The sequence below is a fragment of the Triturus cristatus genome, chromosome 10 (assembly GCF_964204655.1).
Source record: "Triturus cristatus chromosome 10, aTriCri1.1, whole genome shotgun sequence".
NCBI classification, from domain to species: domain Eukaryota; kingdom Metazoa; phylum Chordata; class Amphibia; order Caudata; family Salamandridae; genus Triturus; species Triturus cristatus.
The window spans coordinates 659,665,852-659,689,422 of record NC_140593.1 but is presented as its reverse complement, the minus strand read 5'-3'; the positions used below and the strand labels follow the sequence as shown (position 1 = coordinate 659,689,422).

General features: G+C 44.4%; 1 protein-coding gene across 3 annotated transcripts in view; it reads right to left on the bottom strand.

Annotated features, from left to right (window-relative positions):
* The window catches only part of LOC146789869 (uncharacterized), a 575,088-nt gene that overhangs the window by 108,804 nt on the left and 442,713 nt on the right, over positions 1-23,571 (bottom strand). For all 3 annotated transcript variants that reach the window (XM_085632224.1, XM_085632225.1, XM_085632226.1), the window contains one exon: positions 10,615-10,752. In XM_085632224.1, the coding sequence (XP_085488350.1) occupies positions 10,615-10,752 (138 nt within the window). The remainder of the gene's footprint in view (positions 1-10,614; positions 10,753-23,571) is intronic.

Here is a 23,571-nt window from a genome sequence, read left to right as displayed (position 1 = left end):
CGCCAGTAGATAGTTATAGTTAGGACCTATTTTCCATAGGAAATCCGCAACATTCTATTCCCAATAAGTCTGGCGCCCATTGACGAATCTTCGCGAAATTTTCCAAACTTTTGGCCAGCTCCCCTCCGACCCTGAAAGTTTTGTGGTGATTCGTCAAGCGGGGGGCCGAGAAAAAAGGGGGGTCCCAAAATACGTTTTCCCCATGCAATTTCCCATAGGATCTGTTGTCGCAGCTACAGCCCGAACTGCTGAACGGAATTACACCAAATTTGGCAAAGAGGTAGTCCTCAGTTCAGACTCGTGCCTTTTGCTTAAATGGTGTAAATCCGTTCAGTAGTTCCTGAGAAAATTAGGGTAAAAAAGTTAGTGATATCTATGGCTGGAGAGGATCCGCGCACCCTCCCCGCACCGAGCGCGCACCCTGTATTCTAATTGGCTGCCAACACTCCAGATCAGGAAGTGTTGGCAGCCATCTTGTGCCTCGGTAGAACCGAGGCACAAGAAACCTAAAAAACAAACGCGCAGAACGCAACATGGGGGCAGGGTAGAAACAAATTATTATTATTTTTTTTTTTTTTTAAATCGGCGAGATTCGCGCACCCAGCGCGAATTTCGGCTGAAAATAAAAAAAAAAATCTGCGCGGTCTCCTGCGCTGAATATTCTAATGTGCCCCCGGGGGCCAAATCCCGGGGGCTTAATTAAAAAAAAAAAGTGTGGGGTGTCCCAATCCCCCCCACACTGCCCCGGGGACCACCACCCCCCGGGGCTCCGAGATTGTATATGTGGGGGGGCTCACGGCCCCCCCGCAGTCCCGGGAACCACCACCCCCAGGGCAACTTATACATGTTGGAGGGGGGGCTATGCGGCCCCCCTCCTGGAGCCTTGTATTGGCCCTGGGGACCGCCACCCCCCAGGGCCGGCTCCTGCAGTGTCCCGGGGTGCCCACCCCCAGGACACTGCTGTTTGCAATGGCAGGGCGGGAGCCGCGGCTCCCACCCTGCCATTGCAAACTGCTTTGCTTCATTGAAGCAAGAGCAGGGAAACCTGCTCTCGCTTCAATGAAGCAAAGCAGATTGCTTTTCCACATGGGGAGCAGCATGTTAGCTGCTCCTCATGTGGAAAAGCAATGCCGGCTCCCGCAGGAGGCAGGGAGCCGGCTGGGACCGTGGGGGGATTGGGGACCCCCCCACGGTCTCCAACGAGAGGCCAGGCCCCGGGGGATGGTGTCCCCGGGGCCAGAAGTGGCCCGGGAGGGGGGCAACACGGCCCCCCTCCCAAATTAAATTAAAAACTAAATAATAATAAAAACAACAATGGCCAGCCCCGGGGGATGGGGTCCCCGGGGCCTTAAAGTGGCCAGAGGAGGGGGGCTATGCAGCCCCCTCCATAACATATTTTTTTTAAAAGGCCCATGCCCCGGGGGATGGGGTACCCAGGGCCAAAAAAATAGAAAAAAAGGGGGGTACACAGCCCACCTTCTAAAAAACAAGAAGGAACAAAAAAAACGGGATGGGGCCGGAGGCCACGCCCCCTCCTTACACCACTCTGCAAACGCGCCCCCTGGCGCATTTGCAGAGGGGGAACTAATTCCCCTTGAATACTGGGGGTCCCTGGGGGCCAACTAGCCCACCAGGAACCTCCAATATGCGCCAGGGGGCTGCGTTGCAGAGAGGTGTAATGAGGCCACGCCCCTTTTTACACCTCTCTGCAATGCAGCTCTGTGGCGCTTACTGGAGGTACCTGGTGGCCTAGTTGGCCGCTAGGGGACCTCAAGATTCAAGGGGACTTAATCCCCCAACTTAAAATGCGCCACGGGCACGTTTGCACCATGGTGAAGATAGGGGGCGGGGCCTGAGGTGATACTGTGCAAACACGCCCTGTGGCACGTTTTAAGTTGGGGAATTCATTCCTCTTCAATCGAGAGGTCCCCTAGGGGCCAACTAGCCCGCCAGGTACCTCCAGTAAGTGCCACGGAGCTGCGTTGCAGGGTGTTGTAAAAAGGGGCGTGGCCTCTGAACACCTCTCTGCAACACAGCTCCCTGGCGCATACTGGAGGTACCTGGTGGGCAAGTTGGCTGCCAAGGGCCCTCAGGATTCAAGGGGACTTAATCCCCCAACTTAAAACATGCCACGGGGCGCGTTTGCACAGTGGTGAAGGTAGGGGGCGGGGCCTGAGGTGATATGTGTGCAAACACGCCCTGTGGCGGGTTTTAAGTTGGGGAATTAATTCCTCTTCAATCCAGAAGTCCCCTAGGGGCCAACTAGCCCACCAGGTACCTCAAGGAAGTGCCACAGAGCTGCGTTACAGAGTGCTGTAAAAAGGGGCGTGACCTCTGAACACCTCTCTGCAACGCAACTCCCTGACGCATACTGGAGGTACCTGGTGGGCTAGTTGGCCCCCAGGGGACGACAGGATTGAAGAGGAATTAATTCCCCAACTTAAAATGCGCCATAGGGCGTGTTTGCACATGTCACCTCAGGCCCCGCCCCCTTCCTTTACCATTGTACAAATATTCCTCTAAAATCAGCCGAACTACGAATTCCGATTTACTCACCTGTTATCAGGAGAGAACCCAGGGCTGCATCTTTTAGACCAGCACTGACCCTGAAAAGTAATTCTAAGCGTACTTACCAGTAACATGTATTTCCTTCCATAGGAATCCAATGTGTGGTTTTCAGCAGAAAAGTTTCTAAGTGTCTATTTTCACAAACTAAAAATATTCCTAAAAAATCGTCTGTATGAATTAAACACATTCTTTCAACTGTTTACAGGAGGTTGGCCAGTGCTGGATCCAGGATCCACCACTGAGTAAGAAAAAGTAACGATAACACTACTTACCTGCTAAGTGAATTTTCTGCCATAGGATAACATTGGTGATTCTATCGGAAAAAGGTTCCAAGTGTCAACTTTTAAAATACAATAATCCTTAAAAATTACTACTGTAACCAAAGCGCTTTTACTCAACTGTTTACAGGAGATGTCCAAGGACTGAATCTAGGATCCAGTCCTGTGGTTAGAAAAGTAATCCATAAAGTAACTAATTGCATTTAATTAAAAATTCACATTGAGCTCAATGTTGCTTTGTGTTTGAAATTGTGTTGCCCATTGCAACAACTGTGAGTACTGTAGTTAAATGTCTGTTGCCTATTTGCCAAGTATTTAACCTAAAGTAATTCATTCTGAGAAAGTATATTTTGTATTGTAATGTACAATGTAATTATAATGTATTTTTTAAAAAAATATCTAAAATTAAATAGTTTTAAAAATGTAGTAAATCAGTATCATAAAAATCAGTATAACAATTAATACATTAAAAATTGTCATTTACAAAACCTTTGAAATTCACTGAAAAAACCATAGGTTTCAGGCCTGATATAGTTAGGAATTAGCATTTAAAAAACCTTTGAAATTCACTGAAAAAACCATAGGTTTCAGGGGCGTTATAGTTAGCTGGACATTTCCCTCGTACAAAACCCTAGAAATTCCCCCGTTATAGTTAGTTCAGCTAACTATAACTCGCGCCCCCGCAATGCACTGCTGATGATGTCATATATTACATCACTCATGACAGGGTCAGTGACATCACTGATGACATCTCAAATGACATCACTGATGACATCACTGATGACGTCATCCAGTGAGTCTGTGTTTCTGTAAAGTTTTAATATGTTTAATATATATAGGGAAAGGCCTGTTGAAGAATGAGTGGGTGTACAAGTGTGTGAATGGATGATTTTCTAGGTGCGTAACTGACTCTATAAGTGAGTCAATAAATGTGTCTTACTGCAGACTAGTGACCAAACTGTGTGAATGTCTGTATGTGTCTGTGTGTTGGTGTATAAGTGGCTGCATGGTTTTGTGAATAGCTATATGAGTGTCTATATGGGTTATTGATTGGTTGTTTGAGTATCTGTATGGGTGCCTGAGTGTTTGTGTGGGTAGGGTGTGTGTGACTCTGTGCAGATGTGTGAGTGGGTGTTTCTATGGGTGCATGGTTTTAAGAGTGCAACTGTGATGGACTGTATGGTTGGGTGAGTGTATGTATGAGTGTGTTAGTGATTGAATGTATATCTCAGTTGTACATGTGTCTGTAACTACATATGTGAAATGCAGTGTATATGTGTGTAAGAGTATATAACTATCTATATGTGAGAGTGTGTGATTGCGGAAGTGGCTGTATGGATGAGTGTGTGCTTGTATCAGTAATTGTATAAGAGCGTCAGAATTTGTTAGTATTTTTATGAGTAAGTGAACTTGAGTCTGTTTAACTGTATAGGTGAGTAAATTGGACTGTGATCAATTATTTGCATGACTGACTAGGTGTGTCAGTACCTCAATGGATGATTGGCGGTGTGTGAGTGTCTATATAGGTGTATAAATGCATATGATAGTCCTGTACTGAGTGACTGTAAGTATGAGTGATTGTACAGGTGAGTGAGTGGAGATGTATGTAGACCTAAGAGTCAATGAGTGGGTATGTAGTTATTGGTATTGGAGTATCTATGGTTTTCAAAATGGCCGTCTGAAATTTTGAGTCGGTGTATCAAAGGTTATATTAGGGTGTGAGAAGATGCACTAATTTATCACATGGATGACGTCATCAGTGATGTCATCAGTGATGTCACTGACCATGTCATGAGTGATGTAATATGTGACGTCATCAGCAGTGCATTGCGGGGGCGCGAGTTCTAGTTAGCTGAACTAACTATAACGGGGGAAATTCTAGGGTTTTGTACGAGGGAAATGTCCAGCTAACTATAACACCCCTGAAACCTATGGGTTTTTCAGTGAATATATATATATATATTACCTACTGGCGGTCGCCAGTAGGTAGTTATAGTTAGGACCACGTTTCCATAGGAAAACCTCAACATTCTATTTTGAATAACTTTGGCGCCGGTCGACGAATCCTCGCGAATTTCTCAAAATAGGTGGGGCGCTACGCTCCGCTCCTACCCTGAAAGTCTCGGGGGGATTCGTCAAGCGGGGGCTGAGATAAAAGGGGGGTCCCAAAACGCGTTTTTCCCATGCATTTTTCCATAGGACCTTTAGAACGAGCTACAGCCCGAACGGCTGAACAGAATTACTAGAAATTTGGCAGAGAGGTAGTCCCTAGGTCAAGGAAGTGCCTTTTGTAGGTTTGGTGTAAATCTGTTCAGTAGATTCTGAGAAAATAGCCTTTAAATCAATATATATATCTGAGCCCGCTTACGGTACGCTTACCGTACGCTTACCGTACGCTTACCGTAAGCTTACGGTGGCGTGCGCGAGCGCGATTCTGATTGGCTCTTAGATCTTAGTAAACATTCGAATCGGCCGAAACCAGGAAGCGGCGTCCGCCATTTTGTCTCTCGCACTGAGTGTTGTTTATCAAACATGATGGCCAAAAACATGTTACGGGGCTGTTTTGACAACTCCCTCCCACATAGTCATGTTGAGGGAGTCCCCAAACATCCCCCAAGAGCAAAAACGGTTTTATTTTTTTTTCGGCAATTTCGCGGGGTACGCTTACCGTACGCTTACCGTACGCTTACCGTAAGCTTACCGTACGCTTACGGTAAAAAAATAAAAATAAAAAAAACACTATCCACACTTACCCCACCCCCTGTGCTTTTGGTGGCCGCAGGCCACCAAATGTGCAGGGCTTATTAATAGAGAATAAAACGTAATTTTGGCAACATGAAATTATAAAATCGAAATAAAAAAAACACTATCCACATTGACCTCACCCCCTGTGCTTTTGGTGGCCGAAGGCCACCAAATGTACAGGGCTTATTAAAGTTGATAAAAACCGTGCACGGAACGAACTGCGTTAAGTGGGCGCGCACGCCACAAATGGCGTAAAGTAACTTAGCATTTAAAAAACCGTACAAATTCACTGAAAAAACCATAGGTTTCACACACGTTATAGTTAGGAAATAGCATTTAAAAAACCTTGCTAATTCACTGAAAAAACCATAGGTTTCACACATGTTATAGTTAGCTGGACATTTTACTGATAAAAAACCAATGAAATTCCCCCGTTATAGTTACTGTAGGCAACTATAACTCACGCGACCGTAATCCTCTGCTGATGACATATGTGTCTTTATGAAAAAAAAATATTTGTAATATATGTATAGCTAAAATTTAATGGAAGAAGATATGGGCAAATAAGTGTCTAAATACAGTATTAGCATCAGCAGAGGATTACGGTCGCGTGAGTTATAGTTGCCTACAGTAACTATAACGGGGGAATTTCATTGGTTTTTTATCAGTAAAATGTCCAGCTAACTATAACATGTGTGAAACCTATGGTTTTTTCAGTGAATATATATATATATATATATAGAGAGTGAGAGAGATACATATATGTTTTTCACATATATCATTGTTTACGGGGTCCCACGCATGGGCGGGAATATTCAGGTGCTTATGACTATTGATGAGGATCCCCTGGAAGAGAAGTCAAGGCTTTGTGGCGGTGGCTGATGTTTGATTGAAACCACCTCTGCCTCCATAATAATTTCCTCTGTAGTACCTTTTATAAGATCCTCTGGGGGATGTATGTTGTGAATTGAGACCCTGGTATGTAAAGAAGGCGTCTGCAGATGTACCTTTTGCTGCTCCACAACAGGAGGAGCGATGAAAATTCCCTCTTTAGATATGTTTGTAACACCCCCATGTGTTTGGCCGTTTCATTGTCTTTCTTAATATTCTCAAATAAGGCGTCTATTGAGGCCCAAAGAGATTTTCTCCATCAAAGGGAAGTGCTAGAATATTTTGTTGCACTTCTGGCTTGAACCCTGAAACTTTGAGCCAGGCATGTCTTCTCCTACGGACACTGATGTTAATGCCTCTAGAGGCTGTATCAGCTGCATCTAGTGCACAGCAGATGGAGGTGCTGGCTATTTGTTTACCCATTGAAGCAATTTCAAGTGCCCTTTTTTTGTATTGTTACGGGAGATGTCAGATGGACCTCTCCATTTCATCCCAGTGTGCCCTGTCATAGTGGGAAAGTAGACCAAAGGAGTTTGCTATCCACCAATGGGTGGCTGATTGTGTTGCCACTCTCTTCCCTGCAGCATCTATATTCCTCGCCTCTTTGTCTGGTGGGGGTGCCTCATCAGAAGTTTGTGAGTTCACTACTCTTTCTTGTTATGGCAACCACTAGAGAGTCTGATGGTAGTTGACCTTTTACATATGTTGGACCTGTATGGGACGGCTTATATTTTTTATCCACTCATGGTGCAATGACCCTTGCTTTTACTAGGTCTTTTTAAATATCTGTGCAATGTCTCACCATACCTTTAAGCATGATCAGATACTCTGACGAACAGTGGGTGTATGAAAGCATTTCAAATAGAAAATCATCTTCCAATGGTTCTGTGTGGAGCTGAACCTTATGATAACTAGCTGCTCTACCTTTGATGTCATGGTATGTAATAGTATCATCTGGAGGGGGAGGCTTAGCCAGATGCAAATCCAGGTCTGTGTCTGCATCATACATCACCCACAGATAGTCTTGAGGGGAAATACAGTATTGATCCCCATGGTACCAATGTCCCTGAAAGGAATGACTAGAACCCTTTGTGTGAATCGGCAGGAGGTGAACGTGGTGGAGAGTGTGCCCTTGGTGGTGGTGGGCTTAATGGGTAGTGGACTGGTGGCATTGTCCATCCTTTTTCTATGCTTTGGTGGGCAGGGGCTCTCCAATGCTTCTTCAAAAGTCAATTTTCTCTTTGCTGTCTGTTCCTTAGCTTGTGGAGGCGCAGCCATGATTCTACCGGTGTCTGGGTGAATCAACAGTTGTTTTTGCATGGCATCGAGGCGTTTAGGTAACCATTCATGTACCGGTTTCACAGTTTTGGAGCCGATCTTCTGTTTGGCTGAAGTATGCGTCTTTGGTTCCAAAGCAGTTTTCGATGCCGATGGTTTCAGTGCAGAGGTTTTCGTGCTTGGAATTAGGAGTCTCGACTAGAGGCAGATGACTGCTAAGCATGAAATTAAATTAAATTGATATGTGAAATGAAACTGAGATTTGTACAGAGCGCTACTACCCGAGGGTGGCTATGCGCTAAAGATTCAGGGAGGAGAGAGAAGAAATGCCTAAGATAGTTTATATGTGCTGAATAATTCTTAGACTCTATTTGTTAAACAGCAGGTTTTTTGCGCTTTCCGGAAAGCTAGCAGATCATTTTTTTCTTTAACTGGCAGGTTGTTCCAGAGTCTTGCAGTAATGGCAATGAAGCTTCTGCCGCCTCAAGTGGCTCTTCTGGCTTTAGGGACAACAAGGTTAGCAAAGGAAGCGGATCGTAAAGTTCACAGAGACTTAAAGTTAATCAGTTTCTTTACTGGAAGACAATGAAGTGTCAGAAGGACATGGGAAACTGATCGATATTTAGGGATTCCCATAAGAAGCCAAGCTTCCGCATTTTGAATAATCTGTAGCTTGAATAGGGATTTTTTCCAGAGGCACAGAAATAGTGCACTGCATTCTAACTTAGAAAAGATGAGAGCCATAATGACTGATTTCCGCAAATCCAAGCGGATAAATGAAATAATTTTACTGAGCATTGTGAACATAAAAAACACAGGAAGAGATGGAGTTCACCTGTCATTCGAAAGACAGTTTGTTGTCAAAGTATATTCCTAGATTTTTTAACTTTCTCAGCCGTTTAGTTTCAGACAGTTCCTGGCCATCCATCTACCGACTTCCTGAATACAGTCATGAGAACGGGAGGCCACACTGTCTGGGTTACCTGCGATCAACACCATAATCTGTGTGTCGTCTGCGTATGACACTACTGCAAATCCAAAGAATGTAATCAATTTGGCCAGAGGAGTGACATACAGGTTAAAGAGGGTAGGACTTAGGGCTGTGGTTCACTGTGTCGAACGCTGCGGAGAGGTTTAACAAGATTAGTGCAGTGTTTCCTCCAGTATCCAGTGTATGTCTAATCTCTTCTGAGGCTACCAATGCCAGGTCTGTGCTATGATGGCTCCTAAAGCCAAACTGGGTGGCATCCAAGAGCGTGTTCTTCTGAATAAAGTGGGTCAGCCTGTGGCAATGGCTTTCTCCACCATCTTTGCAGGAAAAGGCATCGGCCTTATGCTGTTGTTTCGGCCGGGGCTAGGCATTTCCAGTACAGCTGTTTGGTGCAGACCATGGCCCGAAGGCAGTGGCGGCCCATGTGAGAGCTTTGGTCGGTCTAAACCAGACTGCAGACCCTTTGGTATGTGTTATTGAGACTGTGGTCGGGAGGGATGGGGCACAGTACTCACGGTTTAACCCGGGGGAATATCCTTGGTTTAGAGTTCGGACCCCAAACTGTTGACATATGAGAAGGAGCCCTCATCTGCTGTCGAGGCATGAGCGTGTGCCTTGTGGTGGTATTCTTCATATCCAAAAATGCCCGGAGTGTCGTCGACTGTATGTCTGGAAATTTCAAGGTGTCTTTCAGGTCACGCAGTGTCTTTTTTTAACTGAAGCATTTGCACGCCTCACAGATGGATTGCTGATAATCTGGAGACAGGCACAAGTTACACACCGAATGTTGGTAGGTGTGTGGAAATTTGGCGAGGCATTATGGGCAAAAACAAAAAGGTGTCCTTTCCATCACCAGATGGGCATTACGGGAGTGGAACTTGGAAACGAAGGATCTGCCCCGAAGGATCTGCCCACCGGGCCTTGGTCGGCTGGAATGTGTTGACGGTGACCAATGTAAACTATAAGTAACCGCGATCTATAACAATACTGATGTTACAGGCCTAAATGCAAGTTTTTTGACGATATCGAGACGGAGCAGAGGAGTCCACAACAGAACCAGATGACTGAAAAAAACAATCCGACAATGGAGTCGAGGACTATGCGCATTGCAAGCAAGAGGAGGAGTCACTACACCTCGTGGCCTGAAAGACTTCTTCAAAGAAAAACAACGTGCACACTTCTGAGCCTAACACTAGATGGCGGACTTATGCTAAGCATGTGCATCTACAGCCACACATGACATCAAACAAGGCATTCCACGGTAAGGCTACTGAAAGAGTGTGATTTGTTCAGTTGAATCAACTGGTGTCAAAGATATTATCAGCCAAGGAATAGTTTCCCTCAAAGGAACTTCCTATACATTCCTGGCATTCTGTTTCAGTGTGGCTCTTCCCCCATCCGCAAAGGGGCGTGTAGGTGGGCTGAAACCTACACAAGGGTGGCTGTAGTGCCCGATTGCACCAGTTCTAAACAGGGCCCACATGCTCCATCACAATCCACAGCAGGGTATGTTATTGCATATCCAGACTGCACCGCCCTGACCGCTCAGCATGGAACTTTGCAAGGGCCCCTCTCCCACTCGTCGGATTGCACCAATTAGGGAAGTGGAGCAGGTGAGTGGGACCCTGGAGAGTACTTGCTAAAGGTATGATGGGGTATTGGAGGGGTGTTCCAAACTATAATCCAAAGTTTAGTGTCTCATGGAGTAGTAAAGGTTGGCTCTGTGTAGATTCTTTAATTATAAATATTCTAAGACAACTGGTAAATCCATCACTGTACATCTCCTATGCCTTTTTTAGTCCCTAAATTCACCAGTAGTTTTCATGCTCCCCTGACCGCTTCAATGCCTCTGCTTATTCTCACCAGTGTCCTGTTGGTGGCACAAAGTAGATGCAGCAGTGTATCCTTGAATCAGGAATTCGCCGTTTGCGATTGATGACCATCTCCTCACGCAGATACTTCTCATACTGCTCCTGGATGTACTCCATAATAGGCTCCCAGCTGCGAGAAAGGTCAAACCGGTGAAAAGAGGAGCAGGAGAAAAGCAGCAGGTAGAAGGTAGAGAGAGGATGTACATAGAGGAGAAAGAGGGACAATGGGTGTTATGGAAATAGTAACAAAGGGGAAATAGTAAGAAGTGCGGAAGAAAAGGACAAACACAAATGAGTGTTGGACAGTGAAGAAACAATGGAGATAAATAACACAAGAAAGTGGCGGTGAACAAACACAGACACCTACCCAAGGTGGAAAAAGAGTGGTGAAAATGAGAGACAAGTCACCTGTGAAGAGAAGGCAGAAAGAGAAGTGGAAAAAGGGTGGCAGAGAAGCAAGGAGGTGGGAGAAAGGAAGAAGCACATGTGACAAAAACTGGGTAAAAAACAATCAAAGAAGAGAAGAGACAGAGGGAACACAAAGACTGAAAGATGAAATAATCATTAAAAGCACTGCATTGAAGAGGGCTGAGACGCAGTGGAGGCAGTGCATTATAAGGAAGCCTTATGAGCGCAAATCGCTTTCAAACAACTTCAGGGTTGTAAACTGAAATGGGCCTCTCTACTGAATCTTCCCTATCTTGTTATGGTATACTTAAACAGAAAAGTTATCCACCTCTAGTAACTGAATTACATGTAATCTACTGGAAGTGCTAATTATATCGCAAAGGAACTGTGCGCCATAGTTCGACTTAGCAGTCAAATACTGTTAAAATCCAGAGAACCACAGTGCAGCTCTCCTTCAGATCTAAGTAGGATAAGTCAATCTATCTGACCACTATGAAAACTAGGGAGGTTGAGTGGGAGGTCGAAATAGCCATTTATTATGAAAACCAGATGGTGCAATAATTTATAAGTCTGTTCTGTGTAACCTTGGTATTTTGAAAGAGAAAGTCCCTTGGCCAGTCAGTTGTCAACATAGGGACCCCACAGGTCTACTCTTCCTTCTGAGATGAGAGCAACCACATACACACATTAATTGGACACTATGGGGGTGTTTGGTAGAATTCGTGCAAATGAGTAGAGCTGTAAACGGATAGTGCTTTGGCTCTGCCTTGTGAGATTTGACTATAGAAGAATGCTTCACTCAGATTCATAGATATGTTTTTTAAAAGGCTCTTTATTGGGTTCTTCAAAATTCTATAGATACGAGTTTGATGAAGCATGGTAATCTATCACACATTTGTTTGCATTTATACATTGTTCCAACATACTCAGAGCATTTTTTGGAAACATTAAAATCAATCAACTGTGGTACTGTTTGTAGTCAGTTTGCTTCTTATACGTTTTTCACATTTTGAATCACAGCTATCCTTAAGTAGCCTTTTATGACACGACGTCTGGCATCCTCCAAGCTGGTCATTCCTTCTTGAATAAACCTTTTTAATGGTAAGAGGTTCAATGTTACTCTCAAGGTACCTTAAATGTACACAAAATGCCAGTTGTCCTCTTTTTAAAAAAAAACATATTTTAAGGGTTTTTATAGGGTGCACAATACATGGTTCAATATGCATCTACATCTTAGTAGATACACCTGTCATAACATCAAATGAACATCCTAAGATGTCAGCATAAGGTATTAGCACATGAATGCAGGGGAAAGTCATTAGCAAACACTGACATGAAACTTCATATTATGAGTGTGGTACAAGATATTGTCCGTTATGGAGTGCCAGCAAAATTACTGCACAGCCATGAAAGACAAATGCACACAAATAAATAGTTATTAACCAAAGGCGTCTGACTGTGCATCCTCTTTACTTAAGGAAGGTGATGGACTAGGCCTAAATAACCCTGGTCTATGCAAGACCATAGACGTATTGCTTGGGCCACCTCTAGGTCACCCTGCATTTTTAATGAAGGTTATAAAAGGGAACTGAATCTTATCAAACTTAGTCATCCTTTCAGATATCAAAGCTGACAATTGTTCCATAACATAAACGCGCGAGATCATGAACAACCACATGTTCGTGGGAGGGGAATTTGGTTTACTTCCACAGAAGACCTACCGTTAAAAGGGCTGCAAGCAATCAATGTGTGAGAAGTTTACTGATATGAATGGTTAAAGGCTATTCTGCCTCTCCTCCTGTGCCTTTCATCAACAGTACCAACCTAGGTAATCTATGGCAGTTATCATACTCATTTATTGAAGTATCTCTGATTAAAGCATCTGGGCCCGATGACACATGAGCCATCGGGCCCATTTCCTACAACCTTTCCCATTCAAATCTTGAGAGCTAAACATTGGATGAAATCTGGTTGGGTTGAGGTACCAATGCAAAATCATTTTGCATCTATTTTCTTTGCATTGTGTGTAGATGGATGATTTTGCAGCACAAGTCCATATATGTGCCCAGGAGTCATCAGATATTCTGTGTTTCGAGGTCTGTCTCCGATGCTAAGGCATAAGAAGACTTCAAAAGCTGTCAAAGAGAATTCAATATCCTTTATAGGATGGAAATCCCTTTTGCGTTAAGGCTGCTATTAAGAAAGTCTCAATCGAGGTAGGGTCACATGATCCCACCTCTCTCTGTCTGTGTAGTGTAGCCAGTTTGTGTTGCTGAATATACTTAAAGGGATAAACTCTTAGGAAATGAAAGGCTTGTTGATACGCCACTTGCAATTGCATTTGTCCTGATTCATACAGGTCACATATGTAAAGCCAATGTTGCCGTAGGGGCGGCAATCCAAGTCCTGAAACTCCTATCATACAGGCTGGGCGGCAAGTCGGGATTATTTAGAACTGGTGTGAAGGGTGTGGAGAATGGCATCATCCCACCCAACAGTGTAGTTGCTAGAGGGCTTTCCCTAACAGCCAACCTGGGAGCTAACCATACATAACATGTACGGTTAATTTATGATGGTGGCTCTTAACTTGTGGTCCGCGGACCCCTAGGGGGTCCACAACGCCTACTTAGGGGGTCCGCAACTGAATAAAATATTTATATATACTTTATTCATATTTTAACAAAGAAGAACAATGTCAACTTGAACTGTTCTGCAAATGGGAAGAAATTTCAAATTGGAGGCTAAAAATGATATTGCTATCGTCAGATTGATTTGTGGGAGCAGTGTAAGTGCACCAAACAGAATTTAGTATGAACGATGGGTGGCCTCAATTGTATTTAGAAAAGCTCTAACCTTCGCGCATTAAAATTTATGTTGATGTTTTTTTTCATTTGTGAATCACATAAAATATTTATTATATTTGTTTTATGAATGCCTTTTGCCATAATTGTGTGTATTGTTTTGGAGTTGAAGTCATCTAAATTGCTTAGGCCGGTGTCCTTGGATTCCAATAATGATTCAGTGGGGGGTCCCCCGATCACAGTATTAATTAAATGGGGGTCCACAAGAGTCAAAAGGTTAAAAGAACCACTGATTTAGGATATTGATTTTCTACTTGTACGCATAATTTCCCAAAATCAGCTTGGAGGATGTCCTATATGGGGTGTAGTTGTGTCTCCCTATCTTAAGTTTCTAAATGGGAAACAAATCAGACCCCTTCATGTACAGATTTGAATCGGATTTTCTAGGACACTCTGGGTTTACTATTAGCCCAGGTAAAGACTAACAAATTGTTTGCCTTGTTATGAGAGTGGTTATGGTATTGTCGGAGATACAGACAGTAGCTTTGAGAGGAAGTTCATTTCAATAACTGCTACACTAGCTTAAGGTCTTGGCAGCCTGGAGCACAGCGTCTCATGTTGTCCTCTTTTTCTGCATGACCACTTCTTCCAAGGAGTTGCAGCAAGTTACCTTCTTGCACTGGACTGTGACTAGGCGGTGTACTCTTTGACTTTTTATACAATTGGATACAATCTCCCTAGGACACTGTAAATTGCATTTAAGTCCTCGAACATATTTTTTGGCTGGGCCAAGCACTCATATGCAAGGGTTTATCTTTGATCACCTGGGGCCGTATTACAGAAGGTGCCCCGGGGCCGCAACAGGCGTTTGCGCCCGCTTTGCGCACCCCGGGGAACTTTGGTATTATGGAAGGGGGGCAGACGCTTGTGCGTCCCTTTTATAATACAGATAGAGCTGGCGCACTTAATGCACTAGCGCTACCTTCAGAGAGTGTTCCTCATTTGCATAGGGGGGTGCCCTATGCAAATGAGGGGATTACTTTGACTCTGCACCATATGACAGACAGGGGCGCAGAGTTAAAGAAGCCTGCAGGAGACGCACTGACAATGCGCCATTTAAAAGGTGGTGCACTGTCAGTGATCCCCTGTGAGCAGCCTGCTGCAGGGGGCCCCACGGACCCCGAGACATGCCCTTGCAGGCGGGTGCAACACTAACTGCACCCGCCTGCAAGGGGATCTCTAATCCCTTTTGAAACTGCATGCGGGTGCCGCCTTCACAGTGAAAACAAGGAGCAGCTGCTCCTTGCTTTCATATGAATTCCTGGGAGCAGCACATTCACCATAATAGGGCGCATTATCATTGTATCCTTTGAAAGGAGCGCCAGGCGCAAACGAATGATAATGTGCAATACGGCCCGTGTATGGCAATTACCCCAGTCTACCTCCCCCGACAACAGCACCCAGCTCGAGGGCAGAGTAACAATTTTCTAACCAAAAACTAAACAGGGCAACCCACTATACCTCCAAAAGCCTGTTTAAATAATTGACAATGGTTCTCAAGGATTCATTAATGTGGTATACTTATTTAGTTGAAAGAGACATGGTAGCATCAGCTATTCTCAACTTATAAAATCCGGCTCTAGCCATCTTAGCCTTCATACCTACATATTGCTACCGTCCTTTACGGCCAGAAGGTCTGTTTGATGATAGATCTGGTGCAAGATCTTTCTTGAATCTCTTCCTAGAAGTTTAGAACAGTACCTGAAACGGATTCTGGTGTCTCACTCACACAGACGAAATCCTGAGGTGGAGGTTTACATTTTGTTTCAATCCGTGAATTGTCAGATTTAGAAGTGCCAGGTTTTGAAAATAACTCTCCTCTACCTGAACATCTGCTTCTTCCAAGGCAATAGTCATCAACATTACTGCTGTTAGTCAACAACTTCTAATATTTTTTCCTCCTTCAGTTCTATGTGAAAATGTTCTTCAGCTCATTATGGCCCACTTGTTAAAGTCATTTCATTTCCTAGTGATGAGGCTGGGCTCTGTGGCTTCCTCTGGGGCTGCAGTACAGTGCAGTCAAAACTCTTGCTCTTCATTTCATCCCTTATCTGTAGTCTGGGAAGGACAATTACTCTTTCACCTCTGGTTATAATTCAATTTAACATTTTGGAATATTACACTCTCATTGGGAGTCTTCAGGATCTGGTGAGATACCCAGTAGAGGCATAAGCAGTTTCCACCAGTCCTTGAAATGACAACACAGATGTTTAGGTACTCAACTTCTGATTGTATTGCACCCCTTTCATATTAAAGAAAAGCAGCCTCTATTTGCCTAATAGTAACTGCATATTTAAAACATTAATGTTTGTGTCAACATGCTTGTCACCCCTTTTCTGTTACTTGTTGTAAATCTAAGCCAAACAGCCAATATACAATTATCTTCTAGACTTAGAGTTGGCCTTCACCATCTGGAAAAAGGATGCCAAAAATGGGTGCAATGTGAGGAGATCCCTAAACTCATTGGCCTTCCGTCATCCCCATTCAGGAGGTTAATACCACCTACCAGTCGCTGCTTTTTTTTTAATTTGGAGAAACATCAATATTGGTGAACGGAGTGGACTCGTTTTCTGTTGGAGACGGGAGGATAGGCAGACTTTGCATGTTGGTAAATTTGGACCAAGAAGATATGGGTGGGTGGGCTCGGGGTGAGTGTTGTGTGTAAATATATATATACGAGGCAGCAGGAACAATAGGAGTGTTTGAAGGGTATCAGGAAGGTGTTTAATAGGGATAAAGTACTCAGCAAGGTGTGCGGGTTGGATGTGAAGGGATTAGTAAGAAATTCAGCAGATGGGAGGGGATTGAAGATGTGTCGGACTAGACCAGTGAGGTGTGGTGGAGACGAGGACCTGTGAGGTGGGCAGATTAGTGATGAATAAAGTGTACTGGAGGATAGTTTGGCGTGCGAGATAGGTGGAGTAAGCGTTGCTGATTTGTGAAGATCTGAGAGGAACAGGGAGGAGCAGTAAAGGCTGTTTAGGAGGAATGGAATAGTTGATAGGATATTATGAGGTATGTAGGGCCAGGAAGAGATTGCGAGGGATGTAAGTGAAAGGGATTTTAGATGCATGTGTGGGGAACAAAGGTAGTCATGACAAGTGTGGGAAAGTACTGTTTAGGTGTAGAGAGTAAAGGAGGATATGGGTGAGGTGTTTGGGTTGAAGAAGGAATTGTGGAGGTGTTGGATTGGAAAGTGGAATGTGTAGGGTAGTTAAAATATTTGGCTTGATTTGTAGATATGTGAGGTATACTTGGGGGAGGAGAATATTGGAGAGGGCTGTGCCATGACTAGTATGGATGACGGGGGTCAGTGAATTGCATGTGGTAGAGAAAAACAATCAATGGGGACTGCTTAATTGTGAAAGGAATCGATGAGATCTGTGGAATAGAGGAAGAATTAGGGAGATATTTGTGGTGCAGAGGAGAACTATTTTTAGTTCTGAAAGGTGTTGTTGGGTGTGTCTAGGGTACAGAAGGGGATCAAGGTGTGCAGTGGAGGAAGACATTGTTGAGATGTTAGGTGATGGGGGAATATGAGAGGTGTAAGAAGACTGGTGAGGCGTGTGGTGTATAGTAGGTAAGGAATCAGAATGACATTGCTGTTTAGGATATCAGTAGAGTGTATAGAATGAAGGAAGAAATCTGTAAGCTGGTTGGGATGCAGAAGACGGACACAATAAGATCTGTGAGGTGGATAAAAGGATCAACAGTATATGTTGGAAATGATGAATTATTACAGCATTGCGTTACCAGAGTATTAGTGAGGTGTGTTAGGTGAATAGGCTCGAAAAGCATACCTATGAGAGTTAGATGAAATGGCGCTGGTTAGTTGTTGAAGAGATGAATGTGGTTAGTGGTACTGAAGAAGGGTGTTTGTTGGGTGGGAGAGAACAGAATTTGGGTTAGTAAAAAAAGGATGTTAGTTGTTAATAGGAAGGAAGATAATATTGGTAAGGTGTGTTGGGGTGAGTTTTGTAGGTGATGAGTGTGGAGCAGTTTCAATTAATGAGGGCTATGTAATTTGGGAAGATATGAGATTAGTTACCTCATTTACCACACCTGCCTCATAGATTCCCTGCATCCTACTTTTAAACTAGTTAGGTTGGTACATGGAGGGGTTCTTTGTGCAATGGGTGGGGTAGAAAAGAGGATTGATAAAGTGTGTGGGTGGAGGACTGAATTAGTCAGTTGTGTATAGTGCCTGGGGAATTTCAGAAAGGTGTATAAAGTGATTTGTGAGGTATTTGTAGTGAAGGAAAGAGTCAGTGATGTGTTTGGAAGGGGATACACAAGATGAATGGGGTGGAGGTGGGTATGATTTGATTTTTCAGTTTATATAGCGCTCAAGTGCCCTGAGGTGTGTTGGTGCTGCTGCTATCATGACAAGAGAAGGAAAATAAGACCAGGAAAAAAATGCTACTTCACTAATTGAAGAGCCAAGTATTCAGGGATTTTCGAAAGGACATCAGATCTGGGCACTTTCTTAAATTCATGGGAAGGGAGTTTCACATTCTTGCGGCCTTCAAAACAAAACTCCTACCTCCCCATGAAGCTTGTTTAACCATAGACATTACTAAGTAGTTTGCTTCTGAGGATCGAAGTCTTCTAGGAGGGGTGTACCAGACACATTTCTCACAAAGATATAGTGGACGAATATTATGTAGTGCCTTAAAGGCAATACAGAGCGCCTTTTGCCACAGGAAGGCAGTGTAGCCTAATCAGGGCTTGTGAAGTTGATTGGTATTTTGGTATTCCTGTGAGAAGGCAAGCTGAGGCATTCTGTAGCTTCTGGAGTTTAAGGAGGGATTTTTTCAGGATACCAATGAAAAGGGCATTCCCGTAGTCCAATCTGGCTTGGGCTAAGGTGGTAACCACCAGCTTTTTAAGGTCAGAAGGGATAAAAGGAGAGATCTTTCTGATTATTCTTTTAAGTTAAAGAAACTGATGTGGCAAGAGCATTGACCTGATCTTCAAAATTAAGCTGATCATTGAACAGGATTCTTAAATTCTTCACTTTTCGCACCGGTGAAGGTGGAGCCCCCACATCCTATGGCAACCAATTTGGTGACCAAAAGGGATTGTCTTTGCCAAAAAGAAAAAGCCTCCGTCTTCCCTGAATTGAGCTTTAGGCAATTTAATCTCATCAAGCAATTTACCTGGGACATACAAAAGCTAAACTTTTGAGCAGTGTCCTCTGGGTTACTTGAAATGGATACCACTATTTGGGTATAGTCGGCGTAAGAAACCACTGAGAATCCAAAAGTTTTATTAGTCTTGCCAGTGGGGTGACATACAGATTAAAAAGAGTAGGGCTTAATTAGGAGCCGTGGAGTACCCCACGTGGCAGACAAAACAGTTCAGAGATAAAATCGCCTTTAGCAACATGGTTTGTTCTATCTGTTAAAAAATATGTTATTAACTTGAGCGCAAGGATGCTTATTCCTTGCTCAGCTAGTCGGTCAATCTAGAATGAGCCTCAGTTCCTCTGAAGCGGCTATCAGCGCTGTCTCAGTACGGTGTGTTTTTCTAAAACCATATTGGGTGGAATCCAGAAGGCTGTTATTGTCAATAAATGACATAAGCTCAATGTTCAAAGCCTTATCTAATACTTTAGCTAGAAAAGGCAGTCTAAATATAGGCCTGTAGCTACTAGGCTCTTGAGAATCCAAATAATTTTTCTTCAGCAAAGGTAGAACAAAGGCTTTCTTCCACTCAAAAGGAAAATATACAGTGCTAATGACTTTATAAAAATCGTAGTCAATTAAGTGCAAAAAAAGTCAGCAGCAAGAATTATATAAGGTACAGGAGATTCTTAAAAGGTTTATAGGATAGGTGAGAGTCTTACGTAGGTGGCTGGGGTGAAGGTGTATATGGAAGTGTGGACTTTGAAGTGGCAGTGTAGAAGGGACTGGGTAGGTGTATAGGTTGGAAGAGGATGTTGGTGAGTTAAGTGGAAAATCATATTGGTGAGTTCGGCTGAAATTATTTATGAAGTGTTCGTGGGGTGGAGATGAGCCGCAGAAAGATGTCTTAGATAATGCATTATAATAGTCAAAGAATTCTCCAACCCAACTGCCACAGAGAACACCATCCACCCCTCCCAGGAACTCTGCAACACCCTCATGGACAACTTTCACAACAAGATCGCCACCATTTACAACAACTTCGATCCCCAACCCACCCCTCTCAGCCTGGAAAACCTCAACCAACCAGCAATTGCTAACCAAACAATCACCACCTGGTCCCCCCTAACCACCTAGACCACCACAGCCATCATGTTGTCCAGCCACTCCGGGGCACCCACCGACCCCTGCCCACCACCTCTCCAACATCAGAACCAACTCTATCAGCACAGAACTTAGCGCATCCTCAACTGCGCCATTACCACAGCAAACTTCCAAACAAATGGAAGCATGCTGAGGTTAAACCCCTCATAAAGAAACCCTCAGCCGACCCCAGAGACCTAAAAAATTCCCAATCATTCTCCCTTCTCCCCAACCCAGCCAAAGTACTAGAGAAAGCCTTCAACCAACAACTCACCAAATACCTAGAAGAAAACCATCTACTCGATGCCTCACAATCAGGATTCCGGGCCAATCACAGCAAGAAACCGCTCTGATCACTTCCACAGACGACATCAGAACCCTCCACGACCACAGAGAAACCATGCCCTTGATCCTCCTCCACCTCTCTGCTGCATTCAACACCGTCTCCCACCAAACCTTCATCAACAGACTCTCCAACATCGGCATACAGCAAAAAGCCCTCAAGTGGATCATCTCTTTCCTGACAGGTCGCACACAGAGCACCCAACTGCCTCCTTACACCTCCGCACCCAAAGATATCATCTGCGGCGTACCCCAAGGATGGTCCCTCAGCACCACCCAGTTCAAGATTCGGAAGGACCCCCCTCGCTGGCGTTGTCAGATCCCATGGACTCAACATAATTTCCTATGCTGCCAAAACGTAACTCTTTCATTCGCTCACAGAGGACCCTGCCAAAGCCAAAACCAACTTTTGCAAAGCCATAACCGACGAAGCTGTGGAATCCATTTCCTCTGCTTGTCCTTTTTTGCGTTTGACCGTCTGGAGTAGAACAGCCCCATATCCCAGTCATAACATTTACAACCAAACAGTGATGGAAGGTACACACATACACCTGCCAATAGGTGCACAGGACTAATCGAGCAACAATGTAATACAGATGCAGAATTATGTGGGTTGCACTATGGTCAGGACTATACTCTGCACTGAGCACAGCATATTAATATGAATAGAGAGCCCAGGGAAGGGTGGGGCATCTTCATTTGGGAGGTTATAGACTTTCATGGCCCTGGGCATGCTGCAGTAAAGATACCTCCTGCATGGACATGAACCCAACATCAAGGGTAAAGGAATGACTGAATATGACCCCAGGACTTGGCACTCACCAAGGGACAAGAGGGCAGAGGACTTAGGGGAAGCAAGTCTAAGAGTGCTGCACACCATGACCGCACAGTAGCGCATGGGGAACACCCGAGGTGACTCTTTAGTTCACAAATGTACTGGGGAGAACCTCTATGCACAGTGCACACCGTACAATACCCCAATCACACGCAGGAAAGGAAGAAGAAGGAATAGACATGGGGCAATGAAGATAGGAAGTGTAGGAGGAATCATTATCAGAGGACGGGGTGTGGAATCCATTTTCTCTGCTTGTCCTTTTCTGTGTTTGGGCATGATATTCAATGCTGATGAAGCCTGTAGAACGTGCAAAGCAGAATGCTTGACCCTCGGTAAACTAACATACAGTGTTGAATTTAATACGTTGTAACACAATGCAAGTCTTGCTCAGAGACATCACCCGTGACTTGCAACTGCATGCCAGCCCAGCAACAAGGCACCGTTATCATACCATATATGGATGAGACAAAGTGTCTACCTCTGATTAGTTACTGGATTGCTTAGGTTTGGAAAAACCCATGTGTCCCAATTTGGACACATGGGGTTGACGAGCACCACCTCACTGCATCATACAGGTGGCACACACACTATTAGCTTCTTCTGATTGGCTCTGTATTGAATATACTACTTACCAGTATGCATCTGTTCTTGGCATGTAGGGCTGCTGACATTCATATCTGTGCATAGATCGCCACCTAGTGTTGGGTCCGGATGATTGCACATTGTTGTCCTGGAAGAGTCTTCGAAGTATCACGAGATAGGTGGCTCCTCCCCTGGACTACAGTGCGCATGGGCATCCTCTCCATCCTCAGATTGTTTTTCGCCATTGTGGCAGTGATGGAGTAGATACCGTAAGTGATGACCATGCTATACAGTAATTCTGAGTGCTGCAGCCGCTACAGGCGCCGGGGATGAGGGTGGGCGATATGAATGTCAGCAGCCCTACATGCCAAGAACAGATGCATACTGGTAAGTAGCATATTCAGTTCGAGGCATGTGGGCTGCTGAATTCATATCTGTGCATAGATTATATAGCAGTCCCTCCATTAGCGGCGGCTGCCCGTGCCAGCTGCAGCAGTCTGAAAAAGGGTCTTGAGAACAGCCTGTCCTACAGCTGCCTGCTCTTTTGAATGTACATCTACACAGTAGTGTTTTGTAAATGTATGTATAGTGGACCATGTGGCTGCTCTACATATTTCCTCTAAAGGAATATTCCCTAGGAAAGCCATTGACGCCCCTAACTTTTGTGTTGAGTGGGCTCTGGGAGGAATCGTTAATGTGCGTTTAGCTTTTTCATAGCAAATTTGAATACATTTAACGATCCATCTGGCTAACCCTGCTTTGGAAATGGCGTTGCCCTTGTGTTGTGGAGAAAAGGCAACGAACAGTTGTTTTGTCTTCCTAAAATCCTGTGTTCTGTCTATATAGTACATGAGGGCCCTCTTTACATCTAGTGTATGGAGCATTCTCTCCGCGACATTTTGTGGATTTGGAAAGAAAACAGGCAGTTCAATAGTTTGATTCATGTGGAACTGCGATATCACTTTAGGCATGAAAGTGGGGTTAGTTCGTAGTACAACTCTGTTTGCGTGAACCTGTATGAATGGCTCTTGAATGGTTAGTGCCTGGAGTTCACTAACTCTTCTCAACGAAGTGATTGCCACTAAGAAGGCTACTTTCCAGGTGAGGAATTGAATCTCACATGAATGTAGAGGTTCAAAAGGTGGACCCATCAATCTGGTGAGGACCACATTCAGGTTCCACACCGGTGCCGGTGGGTGAGTTGGAGGAATCACTCTTTTGAGTCCCTCTAAGAAGGCTTTGATGGCAGGCACCTTGAATAAAGAGAGGTGCTGCCTGTCTTGAAGATAGGCCGCTATTGCGGTTAGATGTATACGGATGGAGTTGTATGCCAGATTGCATCGGTATAAGTGTAACAGGTAACAGATGATGTTCTGAATGGATGCATCCAGAGGATTAATGTCATTGTTTTTACAGTAAATGACAAACCTTTTTCCATTTAGCCGCATAGCAAGCTCTGGTCGTGGGTCTCCTGGCCACCTTGATGATATTCATACATTCTGGAGGCAGGTTCAGGTAGCCAAACTCTAAGACTTCAGGAGCCAGATCGCCAGGTTCAGCTGTTGCTGATCTGGGTGCTGAATTTCACCATGGTTCTGTGTTAAAAGTTTGGGTGTGAGCCGCAGTCTTTGAGGCGGCACCACGGACAGTTC